At 43.6% G+C, this 22,402-nt stretch overlaps 1 protein-coding gene across 1 annotated transcript in view; it reads left to right on the top strand.

Moving 5' to 3' along the window:
- The window catches only part of LOC145350807 (syntaxin-binding protein 5-like), a 186,902-nt gene that overhangs the window by 71,852 nt on the left and 92,648 nt on the right, over nucleotides 1-22,402 (top strand). The window contains 3 exon segments of the mRNA XM_080200126.1: nucleotides 4,309-4,392; nucleotides 9,901-10,024; nucleotides 13,350-13,428. Coding sequence (XP_080056252.1) covers nucleotides 4,309-4,392; nucleotides 9,901-10,024; nucleotides 13,350-13,428 — 287 coding nt within the window.

The following is a 22,402-nucleotide window of genomic DNA, read 5'->3' as shown; positions in this document are numbered from 1 at the left end:
CGTACGCCTTCTTGACAACCTTATCTACTTGATTCCCAACTTTCAGGGATCTATGTACACACACACCTAGATCCCTCTGTTCATCCACACTATTCAAAGTCCTCCCGTTAGCCCTATACTCGACACATCTGTTGCTCCTACCAAAGTGAATTACCTCACACTTCTCCGCATTAAATTCCATCCGCCACCTCTCGGCCCAGCTCTGCAACCTATCTAAGTCTCCCTGCAGACTATGACACCCTTCCTCACAATCTACCACACCTCCAACTTTGGTGTCATCAGCAAATTTACTAATCCACCCAACTATACCCTCATCCAGATCATTAATAAAAATTACAAACAACAGTGGCCCCAAAACAGATCCCTGAGGCACACCACTCGTAACTGCACTCCATGATGAATATTTACCATCCACCACCACCCTCTGTCTCCTATCTGATAGCCAATTCCTGATCCAACTTCCTAGATTACCCACAATCCCATACATCTGCATTTTCTGCAGAAGCCTACCATGGTGAACCTTATCGAACGCCTTACTAAAATCCATGTATACCACGTCAACTGCCTTACCCCCATCCACCTCTTTGGTCACCTTCTCAAAAAACTCAATAAGGTTAGTAAGGCACGACCTACCTGCTACAAAACCATGCTGACTATTTCTAATCAATTCATTACACTCCAAATAACTATAAATCCTATCCCTAATAATTTTTTCTAAAACCTTGCCCACAACAGAAGTAAGACTCACCGGTCTATAATTCCCGGCAAAGTCTCTGTTCCCCTTCTTAAACAATGGGACAACATTCGCTATCCTCCAATCCTCCGGGACTACACCAGAGACCAATGACGACCTGAAGATCTGAGCCAGAGGCTCTGCAATCACCTCTCTAGCCTCCCAGAGAATCCTAGGGTAGATCCCATCCGGACCAGGGGATTGGCAATAAATGCTGGCCTGGCCAACAATGCCCACATGTCAGATGCTTTGTTTCTTGCACCACAACAGTAACTACACTTCAGAAGTCCATAATTAGCTATGAAAGACTTTGGGACTTTAGGTGATGAAAAACATATTATAAATGCATGCCTGCTTATCTGTAGCAAAACAGATCTGGTGCTCCAGGATGGATTAGATTCTGGTTCCTATAAAAGCAGGGTTACATCTGAGGTTCCATAAAATATTAAATTAGACCAAACATCTTGTAGGGAGTTGTTTCCTGCTACTCAACGTTCTCCCTACTCATCCCCCACCCATATCCCACAGTTGAACCTGGTCTGGTGCTGGAATACCCAAACGATATTTCTTAGAGCCACCTGTTTTGCCTTTCTTTCCTCCTGATTCCTGACTTCCCAAACCATTTGTGGTTTCGGTTAATAATAGAATATGTAATAGTTGCTATTTTCTATACAAGCCAGGTTCATGAATACTCACTTTCATTGGGCAGCTTCATGCTGGGAATCCACAGCTCCAAACAACTTTCGCTTGGGATCCGTAAGAATCCAAGAGTGCAGAAGGAGACCATTTGGCCCATTGGGTCTGCATGGACTACAATCCCATCCAGGCCTATCCCCATAACTCCATGCATTTACACTATCTAGCCTCTGATACTAAGAGGCAATTTAGCATAGCCATTCCACCTAACCCGCACATCATTGAATCATGGGAATAAACCAGAGCACCCGGAGGAAACCCACACAGACATGGGGAGAACGTGTAAGCGCCACACAGAATCGAACCTGGGTCCCTGGTGCTGAGAGGCAGCAATGCTAACCAGTGTGCCACCATACACCCACAGATAAAAAGGGAGATTTTGTCCATTCAATGTCAGGACAATTTCCAAAACTAAGTTCACCCTCTTGTGGTGTGAGCCTGCTTCCAATCTGAATTACCTCAGCATTTTTTTTTATATAAAGACAGCTAATACCCTTAAAATCTTACTCAGCACCCAAGGATGCGTGCGACCTAATTTTCATTAATTCTTTTCAACTTGCCCATTAGCTCTGCCACAATGACCTTAAATGCTGCATGATGTTTGAATGGATGTTATATTTCTGAGAGTTTTCAAATGTCCACAGGGACGTAGTTACAGGGTCATTCAGTTCCTCAAACAGGTCTAAAATTCACTCAGATTCTGGCTGTGTACCTTGACTTGTGGGGACGCGGTGGCATAGTGGTATTGTCACTAGGCTAGTAATCCAGAGGTCCAGAGCAACGTAGGGACCCAAGTTCGAATCCTACCACAGCAGAAGGTGAAATTTGAATTCAATAAAATCTGGAATTAAAAGTCTAATGATGAAACCATTGTTGATTGTCATATAAAACCCTTGTGGTTCACTAATGTCATTTAAGGAAGGAAATCTGTTGTCCTTACCTAGCCTGGCCTACATCCACAGCAATGAGTTTGACTCTTAACTGACCACTGAAATGGCCAAATAAGCCACTCAGTTCTAGTGCAATTAGGGATTGGCAATAAATGCTGGCCTGGCCAACGATGCCCACATCCCATCAATTTAAAAAAAACACTTACCCTTTGACACCTTTACTGAACAGAAACCTATCACTCTCGATGAGGCGGGGGGGGGGGTATTAATTTTTCTTGAATCTTCCTCCCCACTCCTCAATTTGCCTATTTTTCTTAGAATTCCTGATTTCTCTGAGTAGGGAACTTGCATTTTCTTAGAGTGGGACTTACTTTGGAAGTCTTGTTTGATAAGTTTGTGGGTTTTTTGGGTGTGTGCTTTTGCTGTGTTTAAAGTTAATTGCCATGAGAATGTACATAAATGTTCATGAGTGAGTGAACTTCAAGGTGTGCTTAACTTCGTGGCAAACCACAAGGTGTGGTTAAAAATATCTATTGTTGGAAATACTTAGCAGGTCTCTTGCAGCATTTGTGGAGAGATAAACAATGTTAATATTTCAGGGCTTTGATCTTTCATGAAAGGCTAGGTCTGATGGGTTTACTCACTTTTTTACACACACTATTTGCTGCTTTACTGGAACCTGTTTTATTACGTTTTGGTTTTTTTTAGCTATTCATGTTTACACCCCTAACATTCTCTTGAGCTCTTTCTGGAGATCTCTTTACTGCAGAATCATTAATTTCACTTATGTCTCCTTCTGCATTCCATTTGCTCATTTAAAAGTAAATTATCTACTTTAGGCATCCTTTTATATCATTTGAATTTGTTGCATCTCAGACATAATGGTTCATTCCTCTTTAATTGAGATATTCTATAGCAGATTTACTAGTTAATTGTCCTCAAATTAAAAATTGCCTTTTTTCCCCCTCAAGTTATTAACTGTTACCTCTCCCATTGTTGCTGCTTCTGTCCATGTTGTATTATTTAATTAGGTTGTGGCACAATCCCCAAAATTTCCACTGAATTATGAGTTGAATTAATCTTTAGATTAATAGCTTGACTCTTTAGTCAGTCCTTTAATGACGCAGTAAAAGCATTTTTATGCCAATTTAATTTTGATTCACAGTTCCACTTGGGCATATGAAGTTTACACCAGCTAGATTTGTCATCGGTTATTGACCATGCATGTATTTCTTGACTAATCACTGAAATTATTTTCATTTTTTCATTGGTATCCAAATCCGCTATTAACCATATCCTACACAAGCTTATCCAGGTGGTTTTGTCTTGTATTCTTCATGCGATGTCATTTTAACTATCTTCATTTCCAAATTGCTTTTGTATGTAATCCTGAAAGTTCCTTCAGCGCATAGCCTGCTGAGCAGAGCAGATTTTGCAAGTATAGTATCACAACATTAGTGTCAGTGTTTAGCTCATTTGGTTGGAGTTGAATTGAAATGGGAGTTGAGGTGTTTGCAAACCAGGATGCTTTACGTATTGACTTCCTTCGCTATTAATGAAATACGATGAAGAGGAAGCAAGAAAGACACCTTCATGAGTGGAGGATGATGACACAGTAACTTCAATATTGTGTTCATTGTTTGGTCCCTTCAAAAGCTGCCAACTAGAGCTTCGTCCTGTAGATGCTAGCAGTCCTAATGCTTCACCCAAGACGTCTTTCAATTGTAAACCTGCCCAGTAAGCACTGACAGTTCTCTGGTCCAGTCTCACCTGCACTTTTGCAATTTGGTATAGCAGCAAACTATTCTAGTGGTAGCCTCAGGTGTGTAAAACGTCCCCTAGCCTGAGTGGCAAATAAATATAACACTCCTGTAGCTGAGACCCTCGATCAATGCTAATCTGTGTGGTGATGAATTTGCTCAAAGAGGAACTGGAGATGGATTTTAGAGATATGGTTGTCCCATCTTGTATCCTTTTTAATCCCTGCAGCTTTTAATTGGTTTCGAATCTGGAACTCTGGTATTGTGGGACCTTAAATCAAAGAAGGGAGAGTACAGATACAGCTACGATGAGGTAAGCACATGCTTTGACGGAATAAAAATACATTGATGTGAACTGAATTCTTGGTGAGTAGAATTTGTAATTTTCATTGCAACCTTGGTTGATACTTGGAAACGATTTACATTTCTTCCCCCACATGAGTAAGTCTGCAAAATATACTTCTTCCTTCCTATATGAAAACACTTCATTATGGATTATTTTCAGTGATTGTGGCAGCAGTCACAAGTGTTTTCCTCTTGGGCAAGTGAAACAGTATCATCTTGTGCTTCCCATTCTTTAACATGAGGTCCAGGAGGAATTTTGGACCTCAGCACCAAACCTACTGAAGATGTGAAGTTCTTGCCTGTAACAGCTAGTGTTTATGGAGTAATCCATCTGACCCTAACTGGGCTTCACTTAAATATTGTCTAAGATTTGAGGGACAATTGAAGAGAGATTGGCAAAGTTGACAAGATATGTGTACTTTAAAACATAAAGGACTATAGAAGTCAGAGTATTTTGGCCCTGGAGGGAGTGCAGAGGAGGTTTACTAGGCTGATACCGGAGTTGAGGGGATTGAGCTATGAGGAGAGGCTGAATAAACTAGGCTTGTACTCGTTAGAGTTTAGAAGAATGAGGGGAGATCTCATTGAGACGTATAAGATGATGAATGGGATGGATAGGATAGAGGTGGAGAGACTCTTCCCGCTCAAAAAAGACAGTAGGACTAGGGGGCACAGCCTCAAGATAAAGGGGAGGCGGTTTAGAACGGAGTTGAGGAGGAACTTCTTCACTCAAAGGGTGGTGAATCTCTGGAATTCTCTGCCCGTTGAAGTGGTGGAGGCTGCCTCGCTAAATATTTTTAAGAAGCGGGTTGATGGGTTCTTGGTAAGAGAGGGGATTAAGGGTTATGGGGAGAGGGCGGGAAAGTGGAACTGAGCCACGACAGATCAGCCATGATCTTATTGAATGGCGGGGCAGGCTCGAAGGGCTAGATGGCCTACTCCTGCTCCTATTTCTTATGTTCTTATGTTCTTAATCCATACCTGTTTTATTCAACTTTTTATAAGCCCTTTCTAGTAGAGGCAAGTCTGTATTGTTAAAAATGTTATTGAAATGACTTTGGTCCAGGCCTGGGTGGTTATGAAAGTCCTGATAATCATGCAAATGGTTGTCTCTGCATTTTTAGAGGCTGTATGGAATTTGCACATTCTCCCCATGTCTGCATCGGTTTCCTCCCACAGCCTGAAAGATGTGCTAGTTAGGTTCATTTACCCAAACAGTCACCATAGTGTGGCAACTAAGGAAGTTTCAGAGTAACCTGCATTGCAGTGTTAATGTGACTACTTTAACTTTAAAATGTTTAGCTGGGAACTCGCATTCCCTCTTTAGCGCTCAAGAAGAACCTGCTTACAAAGCATCTTACACTGCTTCTTAGGAGCATCATGGAACAAAGTTTGACACCAAGTGCATGAAATATTAAGGCAGATAACCAAAAAGCTTGGTCAATGTTTTAAGGAGAAGCACAGGCTGAGTGGTTGAGAAACAAATTTATAGAATGTAGTGCCTTGGCAGGTGAAGTCACAGCCAGTGTTAGAGCAGTTTAAATTGGAGGTGCTGGAAATGGCACGAATTAGGGCGACAGGTATCTAGCAGAGCTGTGGGGTTGCAGGAGATTATGGAAGTCTGAAGACATGGAGAGATTGGTGAGATTGTAAAACTAGGAACAGAACAGCCCATATAGATCAGTGAGCACAGAACTATTGGGTGAGCAGGAAATGATGAAAATTAGGCAGCTGAATTCTGAAGAGTGTCACAGAAATTAGAAGGTGAGACACGAGCCAAGAGTGCATTGGAATTGTCAGAAGTGATAAAGGATGGATAAAGGTTTAAGCACCAGCTGAGGCAAGGCGATGTCATAAGTAGAAATAGATGATCTTAATGATGTGTAGTCAGAAGCTAGTCTTGGAATCATATCGAGACCAAAGGAAATAACAGGAGTAGACCATAGAGCTACTCGAGTCTACTCTGACAATCAGTGCTGTCATCTGCTTCACTTTGCTGCCAACTTCCCCATATCCCTTGATTTGTTCAAAGATCAAAAATCTGTCTTATCTCAGTTGCAAACAGTCTAATTTCACTTTTGACAGTTGCATGTGGTGGCTAAGCAACAGAGTTTGGTGGGAACCAGGCAATAACTTTTGGCTTTCTGAAGGTATTGCATTTACTCCAGTGGGATTCCCTTGCTCAATTGTGTGTTCTCTCGCCCCCACAGTGATTATATCAGGGTCCCAACCATATGTTTACAAATGATTAATAGAACATGACAGTGCAGTACAGGCCCTTCGGCCCTCGATGTTGCGCCGACCAGTGGAACCAATCTAATGACCTTCTAACCTAAACTATTCCAATGTTATCCATATGCCTATCCACTGACCATTTGAACGCCCTTAATGTTGGCGAGTCCACAACTTCTGCAGGCAGGGCATTCCATGCCCTTACTACCCTCTGAGTAAAGAACCTACCTCTGACATCCGTCCTATAATTACCACCCCTCAATTTAAAGCTATGCCCCCTCATGTTAGCCATCACCATCCGAGGAAAAAGGCTCTCACTGTCCACCCTATCTAACCCTCTGATCATCTTGTATGCCTCAATTAGGTCACCTCTTAACCTTCTCTCTAATGAAAATAACCCCAAGTCCCTCAGCCTTTCCTCATAAGACCTTCCCACCATATCAGGCAACATCCTGGCAAACCTCCTCTGCACCCTTTCCAATGCCTCCACATCTTTCTTACAATGCGGCAACCAGAACTGTACGCAATACTCCAAGTGTGGCCGCACCAGTGTTTTGTACAGTTCCAACATGACCTCACGGCTCTGAAATTCAATCCCTCAATCAATAAAAGCTAACACACCGTACACCACCTTAACAACCTTATCAACCTGGGTGCCTTTGGCAGCTTGTTCCAGACACTCACCACCCTGTGTTTGGAAAAAATTACCCCTCTGGACCCTTTTGTATCTCTCCCCTCTCACCTTAAATCTCTGCCCTCTAGTTTTAGACTCCCCTACTTTCCCCTACCTTTGGGTCATTGAGAGAGGTGGTGAGGTAGAATTGGGAGGAGAAATTAGAATACATCCTCTGGGGGACAACAGAGGTAACTGTATCGAAGGGGGAAGAAACACCATTGCAAGTTATTCTCTAGCTATGATTAAAGACGTAATGGAACCATCTAAGTAACAACACATTTCCGGAACTTAGAGAAGAGAAGGAGGTTGGAGATGGGGTGCTAGTTTGCAAGGATAGTGGCATTAAATGCTATTTTAAGGATAGGATTGATGCTAGCAGATTTGAAGAAAAGGACAGTACCTGGAGAGAAAGCCATTAACATCATTTAACATGGAGCCCAAGAAGGGAATGTTGGTGATCAACAGTTTCGTAGGAACAGAAGGTTGTCTCATAGAACCATAGAATCCCTACAGTTCCGGAAGAGACCATTTGGGCCATCACATCTGCACTCTCTCTCTGAAAGAGCATCTTATCCAGGCCCTCATTATCCCCATAACCTTGTGCATTTACCATTGCTGATCAACCTACCCTGCATACCTTTGGAGTGTGAGAGGAAACTGGGGTATCTGGAGGAAACCCATGCAGATATAACTCCACTCAGACAGTCACCCAAGGCCAGAATTGAACCCAATCCATGACACTGAAGCAGCAGTGCTAATCAGTGCCATTGTGCCATCATGGGCAAGATGAGCTCGGAGAAGGCATGAGGAAAGTTGGGAGATGAGCAAGAGAACCATGTTTCTGGACTAGGCAGGGAGAATTTGCAGTAAGTTTGACCTGGTGAGGGTAGTGGCAAAGCAGCTGCCCAGATGGTCTCGATCCTTGAGTTAAAGAAAGACATGAGCTGTTTGCAGTTGTTGGAGGTACTGAAGGGGGAGACAATGGAGAAGGATTTTCCGTTGAGTAAGGAAACTGGGGCTATCTTGCATTCCAGGATGTTCCCAGAATGAGCAGTTTTGCCAGACAAAAGCCTCTTCAGTCATAGAGATTTCATATTGTAATCAGCGTCTTGTACACCAAAATAACAGCATTTCAGTATTTTTATTATCATGATTGTGGCCTGTTCATGTGTATGACTACTCTTGAGGCACTTAATCCTCTTCCATCTTCTTCAACTTGCCGCCATTGAGTCCACAAGGGTTTGGCTCAGCCTAAACCCAATATCCACCTGGGTCTGCGTTCTATATACTTTGCAGGGATATTGCTGCAGAAAATGAGATCTGGCCCCTCCATCATCTAGCATACCGGCTTCTCATAATTCCCCTGCTGCCCCTCTTCCCTCACTCCAGAGAGGCAAAGATATAACCCTCATCGAGAATGGCATTGAAGCATTTTTACCACTGACAATGCTCTGCCATTGTAAAATAGTAAATCTCAACTTATGCCACAGGTTTCTGATCCAGTAATGTTACAACAATCAATTTTAACACGAATAAAATTGTGCTACAGTCCTTTTGGTCATATTTTCAATCACTTGCAATTCAACATGCTAACGTGCACTAATGTGCCTCAACACTAGTTGCATTTTTCTAATCTTGGCTTGCTCTATTATGGACTTCATGTCTGCTATTGAATGTTAAACTCAATCGTTTTTGTTTAGACTACCTATTGTTCAAATAAAGGAGAGTACAATCGAAAGGAACTGCTTAGTTATAAACATTACCCCGACATTATATTTGAGTTCATGCTTTTCAAAATATTAACAAATTGGGGACTTGTAAGGTTCTTACTGTTTATGCTCCTGTGAATATTTTTGAGTAAGCCTCTATTTCAACCAATTTTGTACCTCCAGCACTGATGACGCATTTCTGCATGATAACTTGTCTTTATATAGCACTATTCACATACTAAAACGTCTCGAGGTGCTTCAGAGGAGTGCAGTAAAAAAAATTGACACCAAGCCAAAGAGATATCAGCACTGTTCAAAAGGTAGATTTTAAGGAGGGTTTCCCAGGAGGAGAGTGGCAGGTGAAGGCATGGCTGCTAACATGGACATAGAAAATAGGAGCAGGAGGAGACTAATTGGCCCTACGAATCCGCTCTGCCATTCACTACGATCATGACTGATCGTCCAACTCAGCAGCTGAATCCTGCTTTTTTGGCATAACCTTTAATCCTATTCACCCCAAGTGTTATATCTAGCCGCTTTTTGAATGCATTCAATGTTTTGGCATCAGCAAGGCAAAGGGAAGTGAGGGTTGCTTAAGTTGCACAATCTCATAGAGATAGGACAGAATAAGGCCGTATACTGAGAAATGTGGCTTGTTTCTGTTTGCAGCTGTCTGTATGCTAATCTATTAGACTGCCAGCAATCAAGTCTCTAACTTTCATATTGTTGTTTTTCAGTATCCCATTTTGAGCCAAGCAAATGTTAAATTGATGTAAATAATTATGGTCATTATCAGTATTGTTTCTTAGGAATGCTATTGCAACATTCTGTTTACTGACTGAACATTTCTGTTCAACAGGCTATTCATTCTGTGGCTTGGCATCATGAAGGAAAACAGTTTGTTTGTAGCCATTCAGATGGCAGCCTTACTATCTGGAATGTAAAATCTCCCATCAAACCTGCGCACATTATTACACCACATGGTAAGTGTGAACCTGTTAGTATGGGTTTTACGGCCTATGTGTATTACTTACATAGTAACATAGAGAGGAGAAGACAAAGGCCGTTTGGCCCATTGTTTCTGTGCTAGCAGAAAAAGAGCTATCTAGCCTAATTCCACTTTGCAGTTTAAATCCTGAAGGTTACGACACTTCGTGTATGTCCAAGTACTTTTTTGAATGTGATGAGGGTTTCTGCAAATGTTACTGCTTCAGACACCAGGTTCCAGACTTGTACCATGCTTTGGATGAAAACATTTCTCCTCGATTTGCCTGTAAACATTCTGCCAGTTATGCTGCCTGGTTATTGATCTCCCTGCTGAGGGTAACAGGTTCTCCCTATTCATAATTTTATACACCTCAATTAAATCTTCCTTCATTTACTTTGTACCAAAGAAATCAACCCCAAGTAACGCGATCTTTTCGTATCTATAATTTGCCAATCCTGGCAAGACCCTTTGTACCCGTTCTAGTGTGATCACATCCTGCTGATGATGTGGTGAGCAGAATGATATGCTGTAATTTAAACTAATGATTTATGCAATTCTAATCTAACCTCCCTGTTATTGTTATTTTATGCCTTGACTAATACAGGATAGTATCCTGTTTACCTTCTTAACCACCTTATGCTTCTGTCCTGCTACCTTTTGAGATATATGGACATGCAGTAAGTTTTCTCTGGCCCTCTATATGCTAGGATATTGAAGTCTATTATGTATTAAAAGATCGTAGAACTGTTACCATACAGGAGACTGATCATGTCTGTACCTGCAGGTTCCGCTTGATTGCCTTTTCCCATAGCCCTGCAATAGTTTTCTCGTCTGGTAATTATCCAGTTCTCTTTTGAATGCTTTGATTGAATTTGCTTCCACTAAAAACTCAGACAATGTGTTCCAAATCCTAACTATTCATAAGAACATAAGAACATAAGAAATAGAAGCAGGAGTAGGCCATCTAGCCCTTCGAGCCTGCCCCGCCATTCAGTAAGATCATGGCTGATCTGTCGTGGCTCAGTTCCACTTTCCCGCCCTCTCCCCATAACCCTTAATCCCCTCTCTTATCAAGAACCCATCAAACCGCTTCTTAAAAATATTTAGCGAGGCAGCCTCCACCACTTCAACGGGCAGAGAATTCCAGAGATTCACCACCCTTTGAGTGAAGAAGTTCCTCCTCAACTCCGTTCTAAACCGCCTCCCCTTTATCTTGAGGCTGTGCCCCCTAGTCCTACTGTCTTTTTTGAGCGGGAAGAGTCTCTCCACCTCTATCCTATCCATCCCATTCATCATCTTATACGTCTCAATGAGATCTCCCCTCATTCTTCTAAACTCTAACGAGTACAAGCCTAGTTTATTCAGCCTCTCCTCATAGCTCAACCCCCTCAACTCCGGTATCAGCCTAGTAAACCTCCTCTGCACTCCCTCCAGGGCCAAAATATCCTTGCGCAGGTGCGGCGCCCAAAACTGCACACAGTACTCCAGCTGCGGCCTCACCAATGCCCTATACAGCTGCAGCAAGACCTCCCTACTTTTATATTCAATCCCCCTCGCTATGAAGGCCAGCATCCCATTCACTACGTAAAAGTTTTTTTTTCCACATTGGCACTGGTTCATTTTAGACAGGTGCTGTCTAGTTCAGCCTTACCACCAATGGGAACAGTTTCTCTCTAATTACTGTCCCGACCCCTCATGATTCTGGAATGCCTTATTTAAATCTTTTTACGACCTCTCAGAATAGCCCCAGTTTCCCCAACCTATCCTTGTAATTGAAGTTTGTCTTTCTCATCAACCTTTTCTGCCACTTCTCCATTGCCTTCATATCCTTCCTAAAGTCTGGTGCCCATATTTGGATGCAATACTCCAGTTGAGGTTAAAGCAGCATTTTTGTAAAGTCCACTATAACGTCAATGTTTCTGTACTAGAAAACAGTATCTATGAAATCCAAAATCCAGTATTTCCTTGCCTCATTTGTCCTCTTGCTGCAAGCTATGGCGTTTCTTCTTATAAGTTGTCTTTTTTTCTGTGTAAATTTCCTAATTATGCCCCCCCTCACCCAATCTTTGTGTAAATTGTTGATATAAAAAATGCAAGGGACCCAGTGTGGATCCCTGCAGAACTCTCTTTAGAACCAGCCTTCCAGTCACAAACCTCTGACCTGCGATTGTTTGGTCAACCCATTGCTTCCTGTCTAACCAAAATATGTCAGTAGTCCTCCAGCATCATGCTTGTAGCCAAATCGATTGAGAAATTATGGTCAGTGTCATTATTTTCTCCCTTGCTGAGCAGCCTAAGATACATTTGATCAAGGCCCCTCAATTTATCCACTCATGCCATGTTCCTTAATATTTCCCTTTTCATGATGCAAAGCCAATATTTGGCACTTCTCATCCTTAGCTGCAATATCTGATCGTCCCCCTTTTTCCATGAAGACAGATGCAAAGTCATTAAGAACCATGCCACATCTTCCACTTCCATGCCTTTTTGATCTGTAATCAATCTTCCTCTTTCCGTAGTTACTCATTTGTTCTTTCTATTTGAAACATCTTTAAAGAAATGTTGCTGCAAACTATAATTCAAACAAAAGCCCTTGCCCCTAAGCTCTTTGAGGTTGGGTATCTGTGCTTATTGCCTATCTACACCTGCTGGTTGATGTTTGTAACTGGTACAATGTTTATTAACTGTTTGTTTTTCTTTCACACCGAGTCTTTTAATAGTTTACAGCTTTCTGCGGTTCTATTTTTGAATTGCATATACATTTCTGTTTGTGTGAACTATAATCTAGCCTAGCGTGTCCTTCCTGTTCTTCCAAAGCCTAAATATAGTCTATGTTGCAGAGCAAACTTTGAGTCACGACTTGATGGAAAATAGCAATTGCTTGGTCACCGCACATTCTGAGCTGTCACATCCAGAAAGCAATGCTTAGTTAGATCTTGCATAATATGCAGATTGTCTTGAAAGGAGCTGAGTCCCTAGCAAAGTTTGGGCACTGCATGAATGGAATGAGTTCAAACTCCTCCCAGTGGGTCCTGCCCAGCTAAAAGGTCAGACAGAGATTTTTCCAATTCCCAATTTGTTAAACTCTGCTTAATATTCTTTGAAGTGTTGTTCCTAAATAAAATGAATAGCTCGCCAGATGGAAGTAGTTCCTCCTTGACAAGGAATGATGACCAAATGCTACAGCGCATTAGCTTTGCTTAGTTACAACATGAGCTCTGTATGCTCTTGCCTAAGAGCAGAACATTTTCATTGTACTCGTTGCATTTGGGGAACATCTGAGCTAATCAACACTACAGTTATCAAACCTATTCTTTCAGGAAAGCTGCCAAAAGATGGGAAGAAACCAGAGCCCTGCAAGCCCATCCTAAAAGTGGAGTATAGAACCTGTAAATCCGGGTATGTGTTGCACCTGCTGTTTTGATGTTTCTGTGCATATTCTGTACTTTGAGATGTCAGTGCTGAAGCATGCAAGAGTTCCCATTTTGTCTTCCCAACAATGATCAATTATTGATGCCATCAAGGCCTTCAAAAGTTGCATGTACTCAGCAAGATGTCTCACAACACCAGGTTAAAGTCCAACAGGTTTATTTGGTAGCAAACGCCACTAGCTTTCGGGGCTCTGCCCCTTCATCAGGTGAATGGGGCTCACTCACGTGATGAAGGGGCACAGCCCTGAAAGCTACTGGTGTTTGCTACCAAATAGACCTGTTGGACTTTAACCTGGTGTTGTGAGACTTCTTACTGTGTTCACCCCAGTCCAACACCGGCATCTCCACATCATGTGCTCAGAGACACAGCTCCTTCATGTCCTTTAAAATAGTGTCAAAGTTTGTGAGAAATTCTTGTTTAATATGAAATACTTGACAAATATGTCTGCGAAAAGATAGATTACTGAACATTACGTGTATTTTCCCCTTATTTTTCCGTGGCATCTCTTTACTACGCCATAGGTTACAGGTATAAACCACATTATCAGCCTGACGTAAAACCAGGTCAAATGGAGAAGTTAAGATGTTTAATTCATTGTACATCTCCAGATAGGATGAGTGAGATATTCATTGGGTTGAAATAGAATTATCAACAATCTGGGGGTTAGCAGTGGCCAAAAGCTCAACAGGAGCAGCCATATAAATAATTTGGTTACAAGAGCAGGTTAGCAGGCTGTGAATTCTCCAGCAAACAATTCACCTCCTGACTCCACAAAGCCTCTCCTCCATCTACAACTTTGTATTCCACCATCAAAAGCCAGAGGTGTAATGGATTATTCTTCCACTTGTCTGGATGAGCACAACTCCAAAAGATTAAAGCCTGAAGCAATCCACTTGGTTGAACATTCACTGTCTCCACCACCAGTGCACATTGGGAGCACTGTGCACCATCTAACAAGATTACTGCAGCAACTCGCTAAGGCTTCTTTGACAGCATCTTCTAAACCCACAACCTTTGTTTCTAGCCAGTGTTTGGGAACACACCATTCTGCATGTTCCCCTCCTATTCTCTCACGCTCCTTCACTGGCACTGGGTCAAAATCCTGGAATTCCCTACCTAAACCAGATGGACCACAGTGGTTCAAGAAGTTGGTTCATTACCACCTTTTAAAGGGCAATTAAGGAAGGACAATAAATCCTGGCCTTGCCAGCAATATTGTCATTCCATGAATAAAAATAAGTCCGCTACCCGCAACATGCAGTTTCATCAATGTAGTGTTAGCTCACAGAGGAGCGATTTTGTGGATTTCAGTGCTTGCTTTCAACGGAATCTCAAAATGGAACAGTTTTCTTTGACCTCACTGCAGGTCACCAGTGCTCTTCCTTAATATTTTCTGACTGTCTGAATCAAACTGTGCTGTTCCACAGGTATACAGATCCTCTAAATTAATTCCAGAGATTTTTACTTAATAGGTTTTGGACATCTGCTACTCATGAAAAGAATATTGCAGCGTTCTGATGTGCAGAATTTGACCCTTTGAAAGCTAATCTTAACAGAGCACATCATGAGCAAAGTGGACAGAACACCTCAAACTGCAAAGACAGGACATCATTTTTCATACAATCATTTATAAGAGATCAAAACAATACAATCACAAAGTGAAGCAGTTTTCTTTGATCTCACTGCATATTTACCAAAATATCAAGAGTTCTCACCCGCTGGGTTACGAACGCCATTGAACTGCTACACCAGGACAAATGATCCATTGTGTACATTGGTAACAAGACCAGCGCCTGAAAGAAACAGACAAATGGGTTTCTCCTGGGCGTCTGTCTTGACCCAACCCTGTTTTAATTTTGCACCATAGACTCTTTCCCCCAATCCAGTCCTGGAAGTTTATCAATGCAGACAAATTCCGCTGTTGACATACAGGCTCAGAGACTTTCCTGGAAGTAGAAGATGTATAAAGCAATGATATTACAAAGTTGGCTCACTACTGCAAGTCATGGAATCTACAAGCAAGCACCACAAAAAAAAGCACATTTCATCTTCACAATCCAGCACCAAGAGGGAACTGAACATTATCCAGGGTGGCACAGTGCTCACCTGTTTATTTAAGTGACCCTTTTGGCCACCCTTGCATATAGACCACACCTCATCAAGACTCTAGAAAATATTAAACCCCACAATAATCTCCTTTAGTAACAACTCCTCTGCTCTTGTCATTGCATACATTCACCTGCAGAATACTGTGTCCATTTGCTCAACCAAAATAAACAATGTGCAATTCAACTCAACTTTGAACACTTCAATACTATTGATATGATTGTAAGAATGGCAATACAGTTATCGTTTGCAAGTGATGCCTTATACATGCCCAAATGCTGCTGGTGTTTTAAATTGAGCAGTGGGTCTTGTGATGTAGGGATTTGAAGTTTAAAAAATTAAAATCTAGCCAAAATAAAAGTATTATTTTCAACAACAACCATTCACCTATGGAGAGAAGGAAGAAGGTGTCCAGCATAACTAATAGTGAATTGTTTTGATCTCTTATAAGTGATTGTATGAAAAATGATGTCCTGTCTTTGCAGTTTGAGGTGTTCTGTCCACTTTCCTCATGATGTGCTCTGTTAAGATTAATTGTCAAGGGGTTAAATTCTGCACATCAGAATGCTGCAATATCTTTTTCATGAGTAGCAGATGTCCAAAACCTATTAAGTACAAAAATCTATAATTAATTTAAAGGATTTGTGGACCTATGGAAGAGCATAGTTTGATTGAGAAAGCCAGAAAATATTAAGGAAGAGCACAGGTAATTAAAGGAGTTCTTAGAAATGACAGTCCTTTTGCAAAGGAAAAAAATTACATGGATGGATCCTCCACTGCCTGCCATAGTAACCAGGTCCCCTTCTCCCCTTGGTGGATGATGGAAAGTGTTTGAAATAATAATGTACTCAATAGTAAGAAATCTCACAAAAACCAGGTTAAAGTCCAACATGTTTATTTGGAATCATGAGCTTTCGGGGCACTGCTCCTTCATCAAGAACTGTTGAACTTAATGGATTTTAACCTGGTGTTGTGAGACTTCTTACAATGCCTACCCCAGTCCAACACTGGCATCTTCACATCATGGCTACCATCGACACCACAAACTGTTGGCTCAAAGTGGAGAGGATCACCAAGAAGATCACGCATATCAACACAGCAAGTTTCTACAAAGGTGCAAGAAAGCAGTCAAGATCCCAAAAGGACTACAGATTACAAACCCACTCAAGTCGACCTACAACACAGACTATGTTGCAAGGCTCTGTCATCACACCTCTCTCTCACTCCTCAACCACTTTTTGTATACCAGCTCTACAGTAGACGCTGCAACCTGGAAATGAAGATAGAGGGAGACTCATCTGATGAAGGAGCAGCACTCTGAAAGCTCGTGATTCCAAATAAACCTGTTGGACCTTAATTTGGGGTTGTGAGACTACTTACTGTACCCACCCCAGTCCAACGCTGGCATCTCCACCTCATGGATACTCGATAGTGGTAGCAAACGTCTGAATGAGTTGGAGGTAGTAAGTGGTGTTGTGACGCCAGCAAAGAGTGTTCAAAATTTTGTCCTGAAGTGACAAATGTGAGTGAAGATTTCAGTGGTAGTGGGCGGAGAGGGATTGTGGGTAAGTTTGGGCACAGATGGGTGATGTTTTGGTTGGGTGATAGGCAACTTTGTATTTTGCTCCATGTTTGGTTCTAAACATTAAACGCAGTTTGTGCACCATTCACTTGAACTTAGCCATTTCAGAAAAAAGACGCAGTCAGGCTACTTTTTGACAGACATAAGAAATAGGAGCAGGAGTAGGCCATCTAGCCCTTCGAGCCTGCCCCGCCATTCAATAAGATCATGGCTAATCTGAAGTGGATCAGTTCCACTTTCCCGCTTTCTCCCCATAACCCTTGTCTATCAGAAACCCATCTACCCGTGATTTAAATATATTCAGCAAGGTAGCTTCCACCACTTCAACGGGCAGAGAATTCCAGAGATTCACCACCCTTTGAGTGAAGAAGTTCCTCCTCAACTCCAATCTAAACTGCCCCTCCCTTAACATGAGGCTGTGCCCTCTAGTCCTGCTATCCTTTCTAAGCGGGAAGAATCTCTACCTCTACCCTATCCATCCCCTTCATTATCTTATGTCTCTATAAGATGCCCCCTCAGCCTTCTAAACACCGAGTACAGACCCAGTCTATTCAGTCTCTCTTCATAGGCTAACCCTCTCATCTCCGGTATCAGCCTAATGAACCTTCTCTGCACTCTCTCCAAGGCCAACCTATCCTTCTGCAAGTGCGGCGACCAAAAACTGCACACAGTACTCCAGCTGCGGCCTCACCAGTGCCCTGTACAGTTGCAGCAAGACCTCCCATCTTTTATATTCTATCCCCCTCGCTATAAAAGCCAGCATCCCATTTGCCTTCTTGATCACCTGCTGCACCTGCAGACTGGGTTTTTGCGATTCGTGCACAAGGACCCCCAGGTCCTTCTGCACCGTAGCATGCTGCAGCTTTTCGCCTTTTAAATAATAATCCCTCCTACTATTATTTCTACCAAAGTGGATAACCTCACACTTGCTAACATTATACTCCATCTGCCAGGTCCTCGCCCACTCGCTCAGCCTATCCAGAACCCTCTGCGGACTTTCCACACCCTCCACGCAATTTGCTTTTCCACTCATCTTCGTGTCATCAGCAAATTTCATCACCCTACGCTCAGCACCCCCCTCCAGATCATCTATGTAAATGGTAAACAGTTGAGGGCCCAGCACCGATCCCTGCGGCACTCCACTAGTCCCCAATTGCCAACCAGAATAGCACCCATTGATTCCAACTCTCTGCTTCCTATTAGACAACCAATCCTCTATCCACGCTAACACCTTACCCCCAACTCCGTGCACCCTAACCTTTTGCAAGGCACCTTATCAACGCCATTTGGAAATCTTAAAAACACCACATCCATCAGTTCCCCTCTGTCTACCGCACTAGTCACTTCCTCCATAGAAATCCAATAAATTCGTTAAGCACAACTTCCCCTTAACGAATCCGTGCTGCGTCTGCTCGATCAAACCATTCTTTTCTAGCTGCCTCGCTATTTCTTCTTTGATGACGGATTCTAGCATTTTTCCAACTACAGACGCTAAACTAACTGGCCTATAATTCCCTGCCTTTTGTCTGCTACCTTTTTTAAACAGTGGCGTAACATTAGTCGTTTTCCAATCTTCCGGCACTCCCCCGGAGTCCAGCGAATTTTGATAAATAATTACTAAGGCATCCGCTATCACCTCTGCCATTTCTTTCAGAACCTGGGGATGCATTCCATCCTGTCCCAGGTACCTGTCTACCTTCAGTCCTGTTAGTCTATCAAGCACTACCTCTCTAGTGACAGTAATCGCATTAAGGCCCTCATCTCCTACCATCCTTCTATCTTTAATATTCGGCAAGCTATTTGTGCCCTCCTCTGTGAAGACATAAGAACGTAAGAAATAGGAGCAGGAGTAGGCCATCTAGCCCTTCGAGCCTGCCCCACCATTCAATAAGATCATGGCTGATCTGTCATGGCTCAGTTCCACTTTCCCACCCTCTCCCCATAACCCATAATCCCCTCTCTTATCAAAAACCCATCAACCGGCGTCTTAAAAATATTTAGCGAGGCAGCCTCCACCACTTCAACGGGCAGAGAATTCCAGAGATTCACCACCCTTTGAGTGAAAAAGTTCCTCCTCAACTCCGTTCTAAACCGCCCCCCCTTTATCTTGAGGCTGTGCCCCCTAGTCCTACTGTCCTTTCTGAATGGGAAGAGTCTCTCCACCTCTATCCTATCCATCCCATTCATCATCTTATACGTCTCAATGAGATCTCCCCTCATTCTTCTAAACTCTAACGAGTACAAGCCCAGTTTATTCAGCCTCTCCTCATAGCTCAACCCCCTCAACTCCGGTATCAGCCTAGTAAACCTCCTCTGCACTCCCTCCAAGGCCAAAATATCTTTGCGCAGGTGCGGTGCCCAAAACTGCACACAGTACTCCAGCTGCGGCCTCACCAATGCCCCATACAGCTGCAGCAAGACCTCCCTATTTTTATATTCAATCCCCCTCGCTATGAAGGCCAGCATCCCATTCGCCTTCCTGACCACATGCTGCACCTGCAAGCTGGGTTTTTGCGACTCATGCACAAGGACCCCGAGGTCCCTCTGCACCGTCGCCTGCTGCAGTTTTTCGCCACGTAAGTAATAGTCCTTCCTACCATTATTCCTACCAAAGTGGACCACCTCACACTTGCCAACATTAAATTCCATTTGCCATTTCCTGGCCCATTCTCCCAGCCTATCTAGATCCTTCTGCAGACTCTCCACACCCTCCACACAATTTGCCGTTCCCCCAATCTTGGTGTCATCAGCAAATTTCGACACTCTACACTCGGTTCCCTCCTCCAGATCATCTATATAAATGGTAAAAAGCTGAGGCCCCAGCACCGACCCCTGGGGCACCCCACTAGTCACCATCCGCCAATCCGAATAGCACCCATTGACCCCCACTCTCTGCCTCCTATTTGACAACCAATCCTCTATCCACGCTAACACCCTACCCCCAACTCCATGTCCCTCGACCTTCTGCAGTAACCTCTTGTGAGGTACTTTGTCAAACGCCTTCGAAAATCCAGAAAGACCACATCCACCGGCTCTCCTCTATCCACCGCCCTAGACACATCCTCATAGAACTCCAGTAAATTTGTCAGACACGACTTCCCTTTAATGAAACCGTGCTGCGTCTGCTCTATCAAGCAATTCCCTTCAAGATGCCTCGCAATTTCCTCCTTAATGACGGATTCTAACATTTTACCTACCACAGACGTTAAACTAACTGGCCTATAATTCCCCGCCTTTTGCCTGGCACCCCCCTTAAACAACGGTGTAACATTAGCCGTTTTCCAATCCTCCGGCACTTCCCCGGAATCCAGCGACGTCTGGAAAATAACCACCAAGGCATCCACTATCACCTCCGCCATTTCTTTCAGAACCCTCGGATGCATTCCATCCGGTCCTGGGGACTTGTCCACAATCAGCCCCTCCAGTCTGTCGAGCACCGCCTCTCTAGTAACAGTAATGTCATTAAGACCCTCCAGTCCTACCACCTTTCCATCACTAACACCCGGCAAATTATTCACGTCCTCCTCCGTGAAGACAGAAACAAAAAAGTTATTCAATACCTTAGCCATATCCCCATCCCCTACCACTAGGTCCCCTTTCTCATCCTCTAAAGGACCAACGTTCACCCTAGCCAGCCTCTTCCTTTTTATATATTTATAAAAACTCTTGCTATCCTTTTTTTATATTAAGCGCTAGCCCAGCTTCATAGTTTCTCCTACCCTTCTTTATCAACTTCTTTGTCAATCTTTGTTGACATTTAAACCTCTCCCAATCCTCTTCTCGCCCACTACTTTTAGCTACTCTAAATTCCTCCGCTTTTAATTTAACACTTTCCTTCACCTCCTTCGTTATCCACGGCTTATTACCTCTCCTCCTACTGTCCTTTTTGACCATCGGAATAAATTTCCGCTGAGCACCAAGAAAGATCTCCTTAAAGATCCTCCACTGCTCCTCAGCAGACCCTCCCTCCAATGCGCTCCCCCAGTCCACATTCGCCAATTCATCTCTCATCCTACCGTACTCCCCTCTATTCAAACAAAGTACGCGTGTCTGGGAACCCACTTTCTCCTCCTCCATCTGCACCAGAAACTCCACCATACAATGATCACTCTCCCCAAGAGGATCCTTCACCGCGAGGTCCCTAATTCTACCCGCCTCATTACATAGCACCAGATCCAAGATAGCTCTCTCCCTCGTCGGCTCCAACGCGCACTGTTCCAGGAAACTATCCCGGCAGCATTCCAAGAACTCCTCCTCGAGCCCACCGCGTCCAACATGGGTCGACCAATCAATATGCAGATTGAAATCCCCCATAACTATGGCCGTCCCATTCCTGCACGCCGCACTTATTTGCACGTTAACAGCCCGCCCCACCTCCAGATCATTATTCGGGGGCCTATAGACGACACCCACCAGCGCCTTCCTCCCTTTGCTGTTCCTAATCTCCACCCACAACGATTCCACGTTCTGCTCCTTGGCTCCAATATCATCCCTTGCTACCACCTTGATGCTATCCTTAATCAGCAGAGCTACGCTCCCCCCTTTTCCCTCCTGCCTATCCTTCCTAAACACTTTGATAGCCCTGTACATTCAGCTCCCAGTCCCTGTCACCCTGCAGCCACGTCTCTGTAATGGCCTCCAGATCGTATCCATTTGTGTTGATCTGCGCCACCAGCTCATCCACTTTATTCCGAATGCTTCGTGCATTCAGATAAAGCGCTTTCATCCCAGCCTTCACCTGGACCCTATTTGCCGTAACGCCACCAACCACACTCACGCCCCCTACTCCCTCTATTATTGGGACATCCTCGGCCTCTTCCCTTACCTGTACCCTATCCTTAACTTTAGACCTCGTAACGTCACCTACCCTCGCACCCTCCTCTCTCTCTCTCTTCCACCCCCCCCCCCCCATTAGTTTAAAGCCCTGTCTACAGTCCTCTTTACCCGATTCGCCAGGACTCTGGTCCCAGCACGGTTCAGACCAACCTCATCCCGCCCGAACAGGTCCCACCTACCCCAATACTGGTGCCAATGCCCCATAAATTCAAACCCATTCGTCCCACACCAATCCCTGAGCCACCCATTCACTTCCTTAATCCTGTCAACCTTATGCCCGTCTGCACTCAGTTCAGGCAGTAGCCCAGAAATGACCACCTTGTCGGTTCTACTTTTTAATTCCATTCCCAGCTTTTCATACTCCCTCCCCAGATCCTCAGTCCGCATTTTGCTTACGTCGCCGGCACCCACATGTAC

Source organism: Carcharhinus amblyrhynchos, chromosome 12 (genome assembly GCF_965287045.1).
Source record: "Carcharhinus amblyrhynchos chromosome 12, sCarAmb.v2.hapA, whole genome shotgun sequence".
Lineage (NCBI taxonomy): Eukaryota > Metazoa > Chordata > Chondrichthyes > Carcharhiniformes > Carcharhinidae > Carcharhinus > Carcharhinus amblyrhynchos.
The sequence above is the reverse complement of the archived record's forward strand: the minus strand, read 5'-3'. Positions and strand labels throughout refer to the sequence as shown.